The sequence below is a fragment of the Penicillium solitum genome (assembly GCF_028829755.1).
Source record: "Penicillium solitum strain IBT 25940 chromosome Unknown utg000003l_segment0_segment0, whole genome shotgun sequence".
Taxonomy (NCBI): Eukaryota; Fungi; Ascomycota; class Eurotiomycetes; order Eurotiales; family Aspergillaceae; genus Penicillium; species Penicillium solitum.
Window position 1 is genome coordinate 3200111 of NW_027072123.1, and position 18284 is coordinate 3218394.

The 18284-nt window shown below is 47.1% G+C and overlaps 6 protein-coding genes across 6 annotated transcripts; 3 read left to right on the forward strand and 3 right to left on the reverse strand.

The window, feature by feature from the left end:
• Positions 1-112: 112 nt before the first annotated feature.
• Positions 113-1399, reverse strand: N7455_005139 (NAD(P)/FAD-dependent oxidoreductase; the record flags this gene model as incomplete). Its single annotated transcript, XM_040957666.2, has 3 exons — positions 113-246; positions 307-1101; positions 1168-1399. 3 exons carry the CDS (start codon positions 1397-1399, stop codon positions 113-115), a joined length of 1161 nt encoding a protein of 386 aa, XP_040811912.1.
• Positions 1400-3373: 1974 nt separating this feature from the next.
• N7455_005140 (uncharacterized protein) lies at positions 3374-4115 on the forward strand (the record flags this gene model as incomplete). Its single annotated transcript, XM_065604962.1, is given in 4 exon segments — positions 3374-3395; positions 3440-3628; positions 3729-4006; positions 4020-4115. 4 exon segments carry the CDS (start codon positions 3374-3376, stop codon positions 4113-4115), a joined length of 585 nt encoding a protein of 194 aa, XP_065461862.1.
• A 2871-nt stretch (positions 4116-6986) lies between these two features.
• Positions 6987-8695, forward strand: N7455_005141 (uncharacterized protein; the record flags this gene model as incomplete). Its single annotated transcript, XM_040957649.2, has 3 exons — positions 6987-7185; positions 7231-7444; positions 7501-8695. 3 exons carry the CDS (start codon positions 6987-6989, stop codon positions 8693-8695), a joined length of 1608 nt encoding a protein of 535 aa, XP_040812011.2.
• A 1127-nt stretch (positions 8696-9822) lies between these two features.
• On the reverse strand, positions 9823-12360 carry N7455_005142 (dynamin family protein; the record flags this gene model as incomplete). Its single annotated transcript, XM_065604963.1, has 2 exons — positions 9823-10437; positions 10501-12360. 2 exons carry the CDS (start codon positions 12358-12360, stop codon positions 9823-9825), a joined length of 2475 nt encoding a protein of 824 aa, XP_065461863.1.
• Positions 12361-13397: 1037 nt separating this feature from the next.
• Positions 13398-14065, forward strand: N7455_005143 (3CxxC-type zinc finger protein; the record flags this gene model as incomplete). The annotated part of the gene is made up of 2 exons (XM_065604964.1): positions 13398-13891; positions 13957-14065. 2 exons carry the CDS (start codon positions 13398-13400, stop codon positions 14063-14065), a joined length of 603 nt encoding a protein of 200 aa, XP_065461864.1.
• A 290-nt stretch (positions 14066-14355) lies between these two features.
• Positions 14356-16491, reverse strand: N7455_005144 (uncharacterized protein; the record flags this gene model as incomplete). The annotated part of the gene is made up of 3 exons (XM_065604965.1): positions 14356-15951; positions 16024-16223; positions 16341-16491. 3 exons carry the CDS (start codon positions 16489-16491, stop codon positions 14356-14358), a joined length of 1947 nt encoding a protein of 648 aa, XP_065461865.1.
• Positions 16492-18284: the final 1793 nt, after the last annotated feature.

Genomic DNA, 18284 nt, shown 5'->3' on the forward strand with positions numbered 1-18284 from the left:
AATACAACAAGATTAAAAGTGGAAGGTAGTCCATTAATTATTATCATCAGGAATAACCCAAGAGCTAACTGACTATTTAAACGGGGCACCTTTAATTAATTAAAGGAATCCATTATTTCTGAGCACGGCTCCATGCATCCTCCAGGTTGGTGCCAATTGCACGAATGGCCTCCTTCTCGAGCTCACGGTGAGAGAGTCCGGTGCGCTTCGAGACCTTGGATTTCGACTCCTCGCGAGACAATTCCACTGTAATCAAATACTGTTAGTCATCTTCTATCTAGTATTAACAAATGGAAGGGAGCATACCGTGCAGATAAACAGCGGCTTTCTTGCCAGAGAACATCGCATGGGGCACATTGGTGCTGCCATCGCTGTTGGCATCACCAACGGCAAAGACACCGGTCTCACTGGTACGCATCCCGCTGGTAACATTGATCTTATCACTGACGATGCTCAGGTTCATCTTGGCGGGAAGTGTCGAGGTCTGAACAGTTGGGACGTTGATAATGATAGCATTACGGTCAACAGGCTCGCCGGTAGTGAAGTGAAGGCGGAACTTGTCAAACTGCTGGTCACCGTTTTCGCCTCTGTTGTCACCGCCATCCTCGAGGCGCTCAATGGAAGAGATTGTGCGGTTGTCGATGGTGGTGTTCCAAGCGGCAAGTTGTTCCTTCCAGTCTTCGACCTTGGCCGTTGCCCGGGCCTCGCCATCAGCGGTTTGCGAGCCGTTCACGAATGCAATGATATCGCTGTACAGAGTGTGAGTCTCCAACACGTTGCTCAGCATATCGGTGATATCACCGATCATTCCAAATGGCTGGTCCCGGTGTTCGTAGCCATCGCACCACGGGCACCAGAAGATGCCGTGGCCCCATCCCTCCCGAAGGCCAGGAGTCGCGGGTAGAACGTCACGGACACCGGTACCGAGCACGATTTTACGGGCAGTGTAGTTCTTGCCCTTGCCGTCGGTCACAGTGAAGGCAGAGAACTCTCCCTGTCCCAACGGAACGATTGATTCCACAGTCTCGTTGGTGAAGTGGGCAGTTGGATACTTCTCGATCTGCTCGCGAGCCAGACCTCTGAAAGTAGCCGGTGGGGTACCTGATGAGGATGAAATATGTTAGACAAGAAACGTTGTGCTGGGATAGACGTAGGGTATAATCTCACCATCGTTTCCAATGACGTCGTGCATCTCCCGGGTCGGAGCATTGCGGTACTCCTGGCTATCAATCAAGAGAGCCGTTCGGCGGACACGAGAGACACCACTCAGTGCACTGAGACCCGCGGGACCACCGCCGACCACGATGACATCGTAATCGGTCTTGGGTACTTCCGCAGCGCTGGCACATGCCAGAAGGGAGACAAAAGCGGACGCAAGTGTTGCCTTGATGAAGACCATGGTGAAGGATATACGTGACTACTCAGGTACAAGGGAACCTCCCAGCAGCGCAGGACAAGGCCATTTATAGTCCGCAATGTTAACCATGTCCTACAGAGTGGAACACAATAAAATAACTCAAACAGGAGCACGCGTGTGGGGACACTAGTGGAGTTCGTGCATCTCAGCTCCGGTGGCTGAAGAGATCATCGGGGATCAACAAGATCGCCATGGGTTGTCAGGGATCGGGATCCCCCATTTAAAGCTGGAACTTGATAGAGTAATGTCCCGGATGTGGAGAAGGTCCTAACTGGCAATTCATCTAGAGAAGCAACAGAACTGAACCTTGAATGGAATATCTAGAACTTTACACCTTTATTAAGCCTTCAGCAGTAATCCTTTGAACGCCAAGTGTCTCAATTGGAGACATCCTTGGCTTTGTGGGGGGCACTAGTGTTTCCGTGCAGAATAGTACTTGCTGGCATCTGCGCCATCTGCGTCTCGTAGAGTGTCATCCCTTGATTTCGGTCTTTCATCCGGCTCCCATGTCGATCTTTCGAGATATTGAGAACACCTTATGCTTAGGGTATTCCGCAGATCTCAATATCACATTCAATTTGTGTTGCATTGCAGATAATTCTGATTGGCTGTAGCCTGGTATGGGAGAAGATATGTATGTCTGTCCTACCTCACTTTGGGTGGAATGGATCTGTGAGAAATCAGTTCTTGTTAGGTATGTAGTGTTGTAACATCAATATCGGGTGTCGCCGCGCTACAAGTGGATATAATACAGAGGAATAGACATAATAATTGACATTGACCACCAGGCCTCATCAATTCTTGCACCGTTTCACCAAATCCACAACATCCTGGGCCTGTAAATGGAACGAAATAACAAATTATTATTTCTCACATACAACCTCGTCTTTCCCCGCTGAAATCCACGAAAACTCGAGTAACTGTCCTGATGAGCGTCCAAAAAATAGATGGAAAAAAACAAAGCCATATCACGAATTGATTGGTCCAGAATTACGTATGGAGTACTCCGTATACTCCGTATAGATTGATGTGATGCGTCGAAGCTGTTCAGCTCCACATGTTCGGAGGATCTTGAATAATCATGCACAGTTCCTGCAGCCAGCTCTTGATTGGCCCTTGCATTTCTCCGTGCATACAGAAGCAGCGAGTCAGGGGTGAAATGCAAGCTAGAACTTGCCCTGAATGTAAGGTTTCGCAAATACTTGGTCGAGTCAACATTGAACGTAGCACATTGGTGTCCGATTGTCCATTTACCTGCTATGATTTGTGTTACAAACAGGTCGCAAATCGATGAGCACCTGACTGCGAGCTGCCTGAGGCCGCTCCTTTTCAATAGGACAATATTGATAACAACGCCCCAGAAGACAAAGACAGATGTCATCCATGGATACTTGGATACTTCAATGCAACTATTTAGAGTTTCAAGAGAATTAGGGTCCGGAAATCCCGCGTCTCCCGTAATTCTCTAGTTGGGGTGCTCCCGAGGTCCTATATAGTTGATTTCTGCCACTTCTTGGCTCTCCTTTTCCGTTTTAGTGCTCAGTGCTTGCCGCTTTTGCTCACTGAGTACAACTAAGCACGCCCCTTTGTATTACATAATCACCAAGCTCGTTGACCGCTCGGTAATTCTTCTTTTCTATATATTTCCCTTCCCATTTTGGTTCAAATAAAGTTGGAAAAAAAGTAACTCGAAAATTGGTAAAATTTCTTTGAAAGTTCTATAGTACCATAAGGTGTCGTCATGGCAGGCATATCGTGTAACTGTGGCTTTACACTATCGTCCAATGACCTAGTGACACGCAATAGTCTAGTGACACATAAGCACCCAGAAAATTCCTTTCGTGGGATATCTACCTTGGATTATTCAACTCCAAGTCGAAAGGACTGAACGCATCTTTCAAGGCACGACCTGGCCCATCAGCAAAGTTCAAACGCGCCAATCTCCCCAGTCACACGATGTCTGTTGCTGACGAGCAGAGTACGGGGACAGAAGAGATATATGGTCCCCTCAATGTCTCTAAGAACGAAATCCGATTATTTCCTTCGAAACCACTGCCGAAAATACCGCAGTACGGCTAAATCTACATTGCGTATCCCTAACTGATTGGAAGCCCGAATATGCCGCTTTCCGCCAGGATACATCGAAGGATAGCTCACAATTCTCTGAAGCCTGGAGTGAACGAGTTGCACTCACTCTTGACTCGCCCCGATGTGAGATCAACGATATCGCGACAAGGTCTTTTTGGGGTGACTATATCTGCTTGAGCTAATACATGGGGAAATTGCAGAGAGAAAACCACAATTTTTCTAGACGGCGTCGCAATAGCTGTGAGCAAGCATCTAGAAGCAGCTCTGCGAGCTCTGCGATCGAGCGTCGAGTGCCAGCTCGGCATGAAAGTCTGGGCCGACGCTCTGTGTATCAATCAGGCCGATATCGTTGACCTGAGCGAACACGTCCTGCGTGTGAAGGGTATCTTTAGCGGAGCTTTTTCTGTCACAGTCTGGACCAATGAATGCGACGATATTCAGGTTCTTGGTCTTCAACCGCCAGGAGAAAGGTTTCTGCTCTGTGAAAAAAACCATGAAACTGTACGGTAGGTAGGGTCTGGAAGAGCTTCTTGGGGTCCGAGATCGTGACTGGGGAGCGGCAGAGGTAGAGGATGAACAACTTATGGAAGTCGTGGAGGGTACTGATTGATGTCTTAGAGTTTGACGAGTTTCATTGGGGAGATTCTGACGATGAAGATGAGTTCGGATTCGGTGAACTGCATTTACGTGATTCAGTCTGCGCGGAATTGTGGATGTTGTTTCGAAAGAAGTATTGGTCCCGATTGTGGGTTATCCAGGAGCTGGCGGTTAGTCCCACGACATCGAAGGTGCACTGGGGACTCGACGTTTGGCCTATCGACTCTCCAGGCTGTGTGCGACATTCTGCTTACCAGTTCTATGTCTGGACACATGAAGGAACTGGGACCTAAACTGGACCTCTTGGCGTTCATAACTACATGGAGGAAGTTGGAGACTACGTGGGGTGTTACAAAGCGCTTGAATGGTGTCATTGTCAGGGAGCTTAGCCTACTCGCCCAACGAGCCAGCTGCTCACTCCCACAGGACAAGGTCTACGGCATAATAGGGTTATTTCCATCGGCTATGTCCAGCACCGTGGTGATCGATTACAGCCGAGAGACGGCGGTGATACTTGCTGAGTTTTGTTCCATAGCATATCGCTCTCATTTCACCTCCTATTTCAAGCACCTCGAAAAGGCTCAGAGTGAGCATAGTATCTGGAGCTGCTTACCATTGAATTTTAAATGGGAAGTCACGAGTGCAGAATACAGGATATAATGCTTCCGCGTACCCATTAAGGTAATTACAACATGGCCAAGTTTTAAATTCCCGATTTGGCAAAGATCCTCAAGCAAACCTTGCAATCTGCTGTTTCGGTCTAAGCTGCGCAGAGGTGGCTTGGTACCTTCCTTTTCAATGGGGAAAAGAAATAAAGACAGGGCAGTATCCACGGAATGATAACTTTGTCTCTCTCGTAGAGTAAGTATCATTCAAAAGTGGCAACATGACTTGGATTGCGGTGCATATCGAACCAAACTTAGCGATTTACAAAAAAATGCCGACGACATTGGAGACTCAGAGATCATAAGCTTTGCAAATCAGCTAATTGCTTTGATCTACGGTCCGAACTGCAGTCGTTGGAGCTCGTCAACAATCCTTGTTCGGGGGTTGCTAAATCAATATGGGGCATAAACGCATTCGCGCATTCATGTAGAACTCGAACGAAGATGTCGCCGCAAAATTGACGCATTCACTGTCGCTCATTCGATTTATTTGAAAAGATTCATATTTGCCAGAAACAATATATCGTGGAGATTGAAAAATGGGTACGTTCACAGATGTTGACGAACTCCCGGAAGCGTGCATTCTTCCAGTACAAGAGATCTCTTCTAGGATCAGAAACCAACCTGAATTAACGTATATCTCAGCCGTCCTCCTCTCTATCTGGGCTGCCGCAAACTAATTTCTTCGCCAGCTGACTCGTTATGTGGCTCAACAGGCTGCATCGGCGACTCTGCTTAATCAGTGTGTTCCAGCTTCGGTTGAGCTGTGGGAAACCTTTGGCAAGGGTATAACTGGGCTACTGATGACATACCAAAATGTCAACTAATATACCGAAACTCTGCAACAGACAGGGAAAGATCGCGGAAGGAATAGTTACGCTTGGTAGTTTCGCGTTACTTCTATATGATTTTGCTAACAAGAGAATAGCAGTTCAGCCATCATTCGTTCGATCTTCCAGTGTTTGAAAATTAACCGCGCTGGTTTGTCGTTTCAAACATGCATTCAAGGAAGGCCTTGACTACACTTCGGTGTGTTATCAGGTTGGAAGTCGGGCAATTCACGTCCTGAATGGAAACTGACGAGAATACCGTACCAGATGAGCTTGAAATGACACCTGAATGGCGTTGTGATAAAACTCCCTAAGCTGGAACTTCTATAAACATTGACTGCTATTTCTACCTTGTGGCTGCTTTCCATTTATGACATTAGTTGGTACCGCAGATCGCGGGCAAACCTTAGCAGAGCAGATACGTTCATGTATTATTCAACAGAGCTTCCGTTTCTCAACAAGCGCCTATCTATATCACTGCCTTGCTAGAATGAGGAGGTTTGGTGAGTGAAGTGTCACTTTTGACTGAAGGCGAGGCTAATTTGTGCTAGATGCGCGCAGCAAAAGGAACAGACCTAATCATAAACTTGTAACTCGATCCCAATTTCATCTCAAAGCTCATTTTGGATCTATTGAAGATTATATGACTTCTGGCCTTGAAGCATAATCAGCGGCCTGTCGGGATGAGTGTGTCTATCGAGCCGGTAAATGATAGAAAAGATGGTTTTCGGCGTCAAAACGAAACCCTCGAGTCTCCCAAAGTAATTGTTCATAGACAGAATTTGAGAAATCTAATAAAGAAAGCAGAAAGCAAACGGCTAAAGCCATATCTGTGACGAATCATGAGCAAGGTCTTCGCCATTCCTACTCTTAGATGTCAATGTTTAGGTGAAAGGGGGTTGCGGGTAGTCAAATTTGTTATGGAGACGAATCAAAGTAACTATTCATCATCACATCAAAGGTTAAAGTATGTTAGATCAAAAGTATCGCACTACGTGAAAACGATTCATTCTAGTGCTGCGTGGATGGAATTTGTTGAAACCAGATTCGCTTAGCATCGTTCATCGCGAGACCCGCGTTTAGATAAACCATGAACTACTATGATTGAGGGCTTGTTTTACTAGGAGGTGAAATATCATAGTAGCAACGGTGAGATAGTAATGGTTGGTCGGAATGATTACATTGTACTGACTTGATTGAGCGCAGATCCGAGAATATTGCGTCGCTCGACGATAATCAAAAACATGCTGCGCAAAGATAGAGTGATTAATCAACCATTGTGCACCTGTGGAGCCGAGGATAAATAATGCGGGAAAGTTCCGCCTGCTTTGTCTTTGTGAAGCTATAACTCCATGGATACAGCAATATCGTCCGCGCACTTGATCATCAATGTTTCCGATAATCGCCAACTCCGTTCGGACGCTCGTCGGCTGTCAGGCGCTGCCGAATACCGTGATTGCGGAAATATTTACCGCGGCTGGTAAGAGCGGGCTACACCCAGAGGCAATCCGTGCGCTTGCACACGTGGGTGAGACTGCTATTAGCTTTCTGATTGCCAACATTGGCGCGAAGAAGAATGTGTCGCAAGGTAGGATCATTAGAGAAAGGAGACCCCTAGTCTGACAGCTTACAGATATCGTGGCAAACTTGACGGCTCAAGTCAGGGACGTGAACTATCAGGAATTCGTGGCAAGGCGATCCGGCATCGAAGCTTTCTTAGAACGTGACTTCCCGAATGGAATAGTTCCCTTCATCCAGCTCTCATTGGCCTTGAATGCTCTGATAGGAGCTGTGTGGCAAGCAACACAGAACTTGGAAGACGTAGCCAGGGCTATCATGCGTTTAGGGTGGGCCAATCTATGCCAAAACCAATGATTTGACTAACTAGCCAAACGCCGAACAGAATCGTCGACGCAAATCGAGATGGCTTGGATTTGATGGCCGGTTTCGAAAATGAATTGTGTGCTAGGTCTTGCTTGTCTATTCCACTGGAGACAGCGACAAGGAGTTCTGATGCAGCCGCCTGGAGAAATGATATCAACGAAGCATCTTTATTCCACCATAATTTTGAAGGCGTTGAAAGAGTGATGGAGCCTGTACTCGATGCAGACATGTCTTTCCAGACATCGTGCTTGCCATTCAACAACCCCGGAAGCTTGCCATTGCCTTCTTCAAACATCGTGGAATTCGATCAGTTGGTGAACCTGGGGGCGTTCACGGAAGAAACACGGCCTGAGACTGTTTCTGTGGGACTTCGTCCTCTTGTCTGTGAATTATCTGTGGGCCATGACTTCACTCCACTTGAAGATTCCCCGTCTTCCGGTGCTTCCGCCCGACCTACGAAAGCTAAAGGTGTTGTTGCCAGCCCTAACGCGAAGAGCAAAAACACTCCATCGGTGGAAAGTGGCTGGAAGCTAGCAATCCTACATGAAACAGAGAAATGCAGGCAAAGTGGATCACCTCCTCCACAAGACACGTTTTTTCGAAAAGAAATCGAACTGAGACTCCAAGCCATGGTCAATAATTCGAAGGCTTCAATCAATGGGCTAATTACCATTCTGGTACAAGTAGCCAATGCCAGCTCGATTGTGTCTCTTCAGGAAGCTCTTCGATCCTCGCGAGTCACTGCAGGGAAGTCCCAATCAGAATGGTATGCACGTGATTTAGCCGGTGGAAGCAGGCTCCAGGTCATTGAAGATTTACAAGGAAATATTCGCCACTCGAATATCCTGGAGTTACACCACACGGTATGTCTATACCGCAGCTGCGGTGGCAGTGTGCAATGTCCACCTACGGACATTATTGTCGTTACAGCAAAGCAACTCAGACCCCAACCAAAGAAGAAAGGAAACCCAGTGAAAAACAAAGAAGCTGAAATCACGGACGCGATGATGAAAAGAATTTTTCCATGCCCACGGGATCTGGAGCAAAACGCCCACAAACGGCGCAAAGTGTCAGGGTTGCGAAAACTTGGACAAAGGCTACAACTCTTGATCGATCACTTTGGCTATGGAATCATCGGGCTATTATCCCACTGCAGCAACTGTGATGAGCCTGGGTTAAGAATTTCTATGAGCATGTACGTCTCCTTGGTTTGATGTTTACAAAGATGAACGTTAATCAATGCAGGATACTTGCCCCAAGCATCGAGAGCTTTCAAGAGTTCATCAATATACTTGAAGCTTCTCAAGGTCGGGATCTTTGTAGAATGAGTGAGGCCGTGACTCCGATCATTCATCATCTGGTCTTTGAAGATATGCGCCAAGTGGCACCATTCCCCATAGAGTATGTGGATACCGATAGCATTCTCAAGCAACCGAAATGGTCCGAAACCCTGTTTAGCATCTTCTGTTAGCTTTTCTGCGCAAAATGAGACCATAGAAGCTTCTCTTGGTGCGAAAATTTATTTGAAGTCAAGTCGAGGAAAAGTTCAAAAAAGCCAATTTGCTGCAGTGTCGTGGATCATATGTTGTGTTCTCGCCCCAAAAAGAAATTCCGGTGCGTTTTATCGTCTACTGATTCAATGAACAAATATCCAAACGTTCAGTCTCTATTTCCATCTTTTCACGCAACTGAATATCTTGGGGAACCAAATGTAGAACTTTCAGGGCTTTGAGAACCCTAAGCAGCATTATACGTAGAAACGGCCATTCCGAACTCGTTCAGGACTCATGGCGCTGAGGCGGAGGTGCTTACAATGTCGGAAAGGGAGATTTATCCGCCGGCTTGACCCAATGACTAGGACTATCAATTATGAAGTCACAGATTAGGGTCATTGTCCGTAAATCGCAGGAGGTGATTCTGATTTTCAGGAGTAAATCGACTCTGATATTTTGATTCTTACAGTATTGTCTATTGTAGATCGTTTGGGGGGGGGGATGGAGGGCGAAAGGTTCATCGTCATAACAGGAAGTCCAAACTCAATATGGACCACATTATGGGGGCTCATAAGCACCGTCTGCCTACTTTGGCTTTGGGTTCACTTGTCAAGGTCTACTGGATGTTGCCAACTAGGTAAAGATAACGTCGTAAGAAGAGAGGCTTCATTATCATTAGACCTGAACTGCGGAGCTAAGCTTTGTCCAATTTAAGGTATCTTGAGGATTCAGATGACTGCCTGTGGTCAAAAGATGGAGACCATATATAGCCCAACAAACTCAAATACGTGCATTGCTCATCAGCTATACTTTGACTAGACTAACTGGAGATCAATCTTGGAATAATTTCAGCCCTCCACGGGGTACTCCGAAGGGGATTCGACGAAAGGTTGAGCTTTGGAAGCAGCCTTTCCCTTCTTCTTCTTGCCGCTCGTGTATGACCTAGATATTGTCGGCGACGGCGCCGGCTCGGTAGTATGCGGCTGGATGGGGTACTCGGGTTGCGCAGTCGGTTCCGGTAACGTAGGACTACATGGCAGGGGTTGTGCGCTTTCCGAATCAGTGTCACTAACAACAACTTCTTCAAGCAGATCGGTTGAGTTGCAAGAGCTCTCGGACAATGTTTCCTGGTTTTGTTGTACCCTAGACTCGGCCTCATTGTTCGAATCTAAAGGTCCGGTTAGCGTGTGAGAGCCACCCAGGGTGATTTCATTTCCCCTACCGAGCCCTCGGATACCAACAAAACGCCGGCATGTATCAGAACCCTTTGTCAGAATCCATAGTTTCTTATTCAACTGCTCCCTCAGGCTTTGACTTTCCTCCGATTCACCTGCGATCTCGGAGACCAAGTCTTCAGACATCTCGAACGCAGTGATAGGTGTAAAAAGTGCGGGCAGAGCCGTGAGCAGCTTTGTTTCGATCACTTCAGTGGCGATGTCGTCAACAAACCGTTTCAGTGCAACCTGTACTCCGCCGTATCCAGATTAGTGGGATGCTTGGAACACCATGAAAGCCGCGAATCTTACTTTGTAGTACGCAAGCATGCAGTCCAGTGCCTCCTCGGAAGCAAACCGAGTCATGTCCGGGGTGGTCTTCTGAAGAAGAGAATTGTAAAGGGCTCGGAGGTTGATGGTATGTTCCACGGCGTGGGAAGTCGAAAGCGTATCAACGCCAAAGTATGATTGTAGAGCCTCGCGGAACGCTTCTTTCTGGCGCTCAACTCGAGTGTCTTGAAGTGTCTCGGTGAAGTAGTGGTTGTAAGTGATTGGATGGCCTCGTTGGTGCGACATGAGGAACTCTTTACTGCATTTTTCCAGTGCATGCCGTAAACTTCCCAGGGCTGGCAAAATAATTCTGCTGAAAATGGTTTTCGAAGTAGCCCCATCTGCGACATAGCAGACTGCATGGTAAAGGAAATCCTGGGCAGCTGTCCAAGCTGTAGCGATATGACTTTGTGTGCTATCTTCCCAAGGGGCGCACTGTTCTTGAAATAAATCCTTAACGATCATAGGATTGTAGGTACCAGGCAATTCTCGGCCTCTTGTCTTCTTGAGAAGCATTTCAATATGCTGCACATATTCGTCTCGTGTGATCAGAATTTGGTTTTTCGACACCTGTCTTCGATCGTCGTCTGCGAAGACGTGACGTAAATGGCCGCGCAGGGAGATCTTTTTCGTGAATTGCTCATTCAAGTTCTGGATGACTGCTCGGATACGCTTTTGGCAGCCAATGTCTGTTTTCGCATCTTCAAAGAAAGGTTCGTTGTAAGTGCCGTCCACGGCTGCTTTGACAAGAGACTGGAATGCTTGGCCGATATGCAAAAGATACGACCTTTGTTCATCCACCGTTGCGCGAGGATCACCAAGTTTCTGGAGCTGCAATTGACAGGACTTGAATTTTGCGTTGATCTCGTTGATAAGGCTGGGGAGTTCACTTGCGATCTGACCAAGAAGTAGACCGCTAAGACGCGTTCTCAGCGAGTCCACACCCACAAGTGATGGTGGAAGCTCTTCCCAGATTCCTTGGGAGAAGAACTCGCACTCCTGAATGTTTCGGTCAAGCAAACTTGATTTGCCCTTCTCCGAATCCATGTTTTTCAAAACATGCCATCCGAGACGGAACTCCACCTCTTGATTCTTAGCAAGTGACACGAACGAAGCCTCACTCTCAGATCCCGGTACCAATACGTCAGGCTTGGAGATAACGCCTAGAGTCCTGATTCCAGATGGATCAGCATCCCGCGCTAAACGTAGGACAATTTGGTTTGCAAAGTCATTTTTCGCGGAGACGACAGCAAGGATGACACTTCGGGGCTCTCGCATGTACGATTGAACCACGTCTTGAACTAGCTGAACATCGGTTGCTGACTGTTGCCGTGTTTCCGAGTGGATCAGTCCCGGGAGGTCGACAATGGTGAGGTGTGGCCGATCCGGACCGGAGACTTCCACCCGCAGAAGATCATTCGAGAATGCCTTTCCATGGGTCGATATCCCCATTGCCGACTTTGCGTTCTCTATCAATAACGCAAGGCCATCGAAATCTTCGAGTTGTTCACAAAAGCTGCTCAGCGAATGCTGCTCTGCGTCGCTGCGGGATTGATGAGGGACGATCGAAACTCGGACTCCCACTTGCGAGTTCTTCCGCAGGACCAATTCGGTTGGAAACCTAGTACAAAGACTACTTTTGACTGGAAAAGAAACACCGGAGATAGCTTCAAGAACAGAACTCTTTCCGGAAGATTGGTCTCCGCAGACGATTATCTGTGGGAGGGAGACATAGTGGCTTATGCCTTGGGATCGGAGCGTGTCGATAGAATCCAGAAGATCCAGCTGCTCTTGGGTGCATAGGCCTTCAAGCGCCTCTGTCTTGAACTGCGTCAAAGTCATGGTGATGCCGGTGTTTGGGAAGATGGATGGAATGGTTAATATCGTGGAGATGAACAGCCTAGGTTTCGATATTCACGGAAGCAGCCCGTGGGATGCGCATATTTATGTTATGCTAGATCGATCGCCCGTCTGCTTTTCGCAACATGTTGTCTCACCGATATCCGAGTACCAAGATCATAGTAAAGGGCATTCCATCGGTTGCATACCATACAACGCGCCACCACATTTATTACCATACCCTTATCTGGCTGCTTGATGTTTTTTAGCATTCCACTTTTGACGTTATAATCCCTCAATTTTTGGCGTAACCTATCACGAGTACATGAGTCTTTGCCATCAAGAGATGGAGTAGCTTTCTCGTTGTGTCAGACGCGAGGATGTAGTCTCTTTGCCGTAAAAGTAGGGAAGAATGTTTGCTATATTTTCAGGGCCGTTTTGGTTCATATGTTTTCATGGGCTAACACTCATTGATCGGGTATTGTAGATCTTCCGATGTACGCTTTTCCTTTTTCGGTCTTATAAACGGAGTACTGTTTTAAGTCAATTAGGAAATCGATCTACTGGTTGACTCACTGGTTTCACTCGCCGCGTCACGAATACCAAATAATGCACTCATTCGCCCATTCCAACCGAGCCCTGGCTACTGCATGAGGTTTGGAACTAATGTGGGCGATTCACAACATCAAGGTATTCTCCCGTGCTATCTACGGCAATAATAGTAATATGTGGAAATCCCGTGTTTTACACGCGGAAATGACGGTGGCTTCAAATTTGTAATGAGCCAATAGGTTGAGACCGAGGGAGATCATTTATTCAAGGGCTGATAACGTTAATTAGGAATATTGAACCGGGAAAAATCTCGATTTCCCAGAAATGCAGATACCTCATATCTGACGGCCAAAGTAAGAGTTGACTAGCGACTTTACTTGTTGCTATAACTCTACGCTCTCTGCTGTCTAGGATCTTTCGGTGAACCTTGTATCCTGACAACAAAAAAAAATTCTTGATCATTGTCTTGGCTCGTCGTACGCGAAAACATGCCGTCAACCAAGAAACGAAAGCCTATAGCAACATGGTCTACGTACAAAGATCTCCATGATGAGGTATCAAGTTTGTTGGCAGCAGCAGATCTTCATTATGAGTTCTATGAGAATGACGATGACGCGAATTCTACCGAAATGCGTGACACAAACATTATGGGCTGCTTTGTGTGCAACAATCGAGCTTGCAGAGCTCATGGATGGTCAAGCAAGATGATAGCTATCACTATTCGTCTATTTCCGGCGCAAAAATATAATGCGAGGGTATACCACCAACGCTGCAAATTTTGCCGCTGGCTCAGCCGACCGGTGTTGGACCGGTCATACGCCCAGAGGATTGACTACTGGATCAGAAAATGGAACGGAATCCGAGTGGAGACGCCTCCAATATCCCGTCAAGCCAAAGGTCCCCATAACCGTCAGCTTTGTGAGGGGTGTAAAGCTGGACACTGCTCTCAATCAGGGGAGGATTGGGTAGCACAACTAGACAGGTTTGTCGTTTGCGACCCATGAAACAAGAACGGTACATTAATTATTGTTTAGATTGTCTCTCTAGCCAGCCGGAGTTGAAGTATGGTCGACGGACGAAGATGTGGATTAAAAGGGCCTTTACATCAATGAGACGCCAACGCGGAGTCACACCAAATGTTGAGATGGAAGAGTAACACATCTGACTGGCAATTCTAGTTTGCGTATGGCAAATTTCTTTGCTGGAAAATAAATTTAATATTGGATGTTATCAAGAAAATCCCTATTCCAGATCGAGCATAGACATATCTGGCTCTTCTAGCACCGATCCAGCGCACCTCAAACCGAAATTCCTTCACTGAAATAAATTTGAACATATTCAAGGAGCCAGAGCCAAAAATGGCCTTTCTCGGCATACTCATGATACAACCATGCTTCTTTCCATTGACCAGGATTGGTAAACTTGGAATCGGAGTGCAGCATCCCTTCATTGTGCTGTTACACTACAATCCTGCTCCAAATTCTCATAACAAAGCAACAGCTCCAGATCAGGGGATCCTTTGGGGATTGCTATGATATCTTCGGCTTGAACTTCTTGCAAGCGCAGTCTCTGAATCCGATCTTGATGACCAAATATCAGGTCGTCCACCACTGGATTTGCTTTTGTGCAAAGACCCCGTAAGGCCTTACCCTGGGAGTCCTCCAGGAGTTCGATCAACAATTTAAAGTCCGCTTCATTTAAGTCGGAGATCCTTCGGAATGTCAGTTTCTTCCATATCACTATTATCCCACAGAGTACGTACATGTTATCGGAAACACCTTTATCTAGCTCCGCCGTCAAGGAGCATGGCTGCAAGAAGCATATTACACTCTGCCCAAATTTGTCCACCAGGGCTTGGTAGCGTCGTCCGATGGTTCGTAATCGCGCCATTGCCCTCCGTCTTCGTTCGTATTCGGGATTACCTGTCGGTAATTGTGGAAAGACCTCCCTCATCATTTTCTCCGTGATCACAGCGTCGTCATTGTGCTTTGGATTGCCTCTCTTTCGAGACTTTGACGAGAAAGATTCGGTCGTGTAAGATATCGAGTAGGTAGAGCTACGGCTTTGAAGCCCTCCGCAGTCCCGAAAAAGTTCCATAAGATGATAGCGTTTGAGGAAGACATTGAAGGCGACGTTCCCATCTAACCCTTCCATGATTTCGTATCGGTCCTTCTTGGGTGTCTGTCGCGATACCCTTTCTCCTGATGACAAGGTAGAGTTCAATAGGGCATTTCTTAGACAGATGAAAGATCCAGCATCAGCGATGCGGATGAGAATCGTTCCCAATGAGTCTGAAGAAGTGGAGATGCTTAACAGGTTTTGCTCGATATGTCTTTGGAAAAATGTTTCACATGGCAAAGGGTGCCCTTTCGCTTTGCATTTCTCGATTTCCCTCTCTAGAAAGCCACCATACTTGCTTCTCGGGCTTGTTGCTGCGCGTTTTTTTGGTCTATTACTCAGCTGAGTATCGCAGTGCCTTTTTCTGGAGACTTGGTTGATAGATGGCTCTTCCCAAACTTGAATTATCCCATCACTTCCGCTGCTAGAACCTAGGTCTGCCCAAAGGGGCTCTTCGACTTGCGAAGGTAGACCTTGCAACGAGAGGCATGGGTTCATGGAAATTGTCGGCAAGGTACGGCCCCAAGAGCTATGAAGGGGATGATCCCAATCTCGATGGACGGGTATGTTCGTCGCTTGCAGAATCCCGCCCTCCGGCGAACAGGGTCGAGAGTCATCCACGGACCGTATGTCTAAATCATTCAGGACCCAGCTTCCCGGGTCATCGCTAAAGGTCAACGATGGAGGTAAAGTGATATCCGGTATAGAATGCGAACTGGTCTGCTCCTCGTTGGTTCGACTACCATCAACGGCCCTACTACCAGGAGACGGGATAAATGGAAGTGGAGTTTGATGTGGTGGACTTGAGTCAGTTTGTGAACTGTCGCCATTACGTGGGAGATGTTCGTGGCTGTGGAAGTCTTTTTCGGCGGGCTTAGTGGTAGCAAGTTGGTAAGCTTCTAAAAGCGTGCTTCCCTTGCCTTCCTGAAGAAAACTGTTCCGGGATTCAATGACAGTTTCGAATGAAAGACCGAAATGAACTCACCCAAGCCGTACCATGCCATTCAGCACGTGATCGAAACTCCCGGTCCCTAGTTCAATCGCTGCTATAAGGGCGCTGACGGCCGAGGCGAGACTATTCTCAGCCCCGTGTCCATTTGGGCCATATTTGATTAACTTGTCAATGCCATTTCTCCGCGCAATGTGGGCGCGATGCTTGGTAGTGTTATATTCAGCCCGTACCGCTGATATCAGTCCTGCATTATGTCAGAATGCTTTCTTTTTCTCTTGATTCTTAAGCATGCCCCTGGTTGTGGTAGACTTGGACGCCTTATGGCCAATCTTCGCAATCAAAGTATCAATCAAGGAAGTACCGATTTGTGCAAGCGTTTTGAAGCCATCGGGGATGTTTGGATCAACTCCAGCTGCCGTCAAAGCTTCGTGTACAAGCTCCGCAGGTAGATTCGGGACGTCGAGAAGAGCTCGAATCTGCTCGGCATTGAGGACGCTCGTTGTGCTGTTCATTTTGACAATGTATGTACGAGGAAGATAAGCACAGCTAAAACAATGACGGTTCGCCCTCCGCCGAAATGACATAGCGTAATATATATACGCCGATATACGCACACCGACTTTTCGAACTTGGCAAAGTTGAGAAGAGTTGTGAAAAAGAATCAATGTATATGCATGTATGCTGTGAGCAGCTAATGAGATCATGGCTCTATGAAAGCGGCCGCTCCCTGCGTAAGAGCAATTAGTTATCTTCCTGCTGAGCTATGCGCGCGATGGATCGATTGCAGGGGGGTATGGTGTATAGAGATAACATCCATGGAGAAAATACCAGCCAGAAAACTTGCTTGGTTTTCAAACCTCTATGTTTGTAAGTCAGCTTGGGCTACTAACAAAGAAACTGACTTCCGAGGGCTGTAATCGCCCAAATTCTGAATTGACAGATTTGATGACTACTGTCTAGATTAATGAGTTAAAAAGAGGCGGTGAAACGGATTGCACTGTGTGATACACTATAATGGGTCTTGACCGCAACCTTTGCGCCATACCATTTCTAAACCGGTCACAGGTCATAGGCGAGGTACGGGGCGATTTATCTGCATCGAAGGCCGTTCCGGATTTGGGAACCCTCGGGCGTCAAGTGCTGGATCCCATTTTGAGTGACGTGCCGTTTCTTTCGAATGGGCATCAAGTCTTGTAGGGCGATACCGCTGGACGACCATGCGGCGTAGGGCTGTTGATGATATCACCAATCGCGATATCGTCATCTCGTATCGACATCGGCGCATTTTCCCTTTAGAATCATCTGAAGAGCGAACGGGCTTTCGTCGAACAGCAGTTTGATTTGACACTCTATGAATGCAGAACCGGAATAACACGACGGAATAATTCAACAAAATCTCTTGACCGCTAGGCTACCTTTTATAACCATCGCGAACCAACAACAGCATTTCTTAGGTATCTCCTTCCAAAGAATATCTCCGAATGCCTAGAACATCTCTCACTGTACTAGATACTCTCTCAACAGCAAATTCAGAAGCAGGAATCGCTAGATAGTCCCTGGCTGCTACTGCCATCCGTGGATACTCGCCCTTTTGCATCTTCCACTAATTACAGAGCCAGTTCTGGCCGGTGGTATCTGCGACGCTGATCGGGGGGAGTGTCGAAGTAATCAATGTATTTTCCCACGTTGCAGGCAAACAATTGGTCAATCTTGTCAAGGAGGGCGGGATCAGCTAGCGCCACAGTGCCTTCCCTTTGGGCCTTTTGTTTAATCGTCATGTTTGATTGGAAAGCTTTGGCGCTGTCACCATACTGTGTTATATACACTGGGACCACGCATTCCTGGGCGCAGATTCAGGGCTCCTCTGTCCCCCTATATTCTCCACTTTGAACTTGAGGAGTAAAATTGCACGGCCCTTGCATGTGGTTGCTCTAGAAAGTGAACGAAATTCCTGGCCGCAATATGGACGCCTACTCGCATCAGCTACCTCTGGTACGGCAGTTAGGATTTGGTATGCGGCCACCAGCCAAAGCGTGTTGACTCTCACCACCAATTACAAACTCCATGTGCGCGACTCAACTGGCTGGAGGAAAAATCATCACATCACATTGAAAGGCCTGAGCTATAATATGACAAAAGGTTTGATGATCGGTCTTCCTAATCGCAGTAGAACAGAAAGTATGGTATACGGGTTGACTACTGCCTAGATTTTATCCTTTATCATGGGTTTAGAACAGTCTAGAACCATTAAGGGATGACTTAGATCCGGTCTGTATAAGCCTGTATTTCCCTCCATGTTACGATG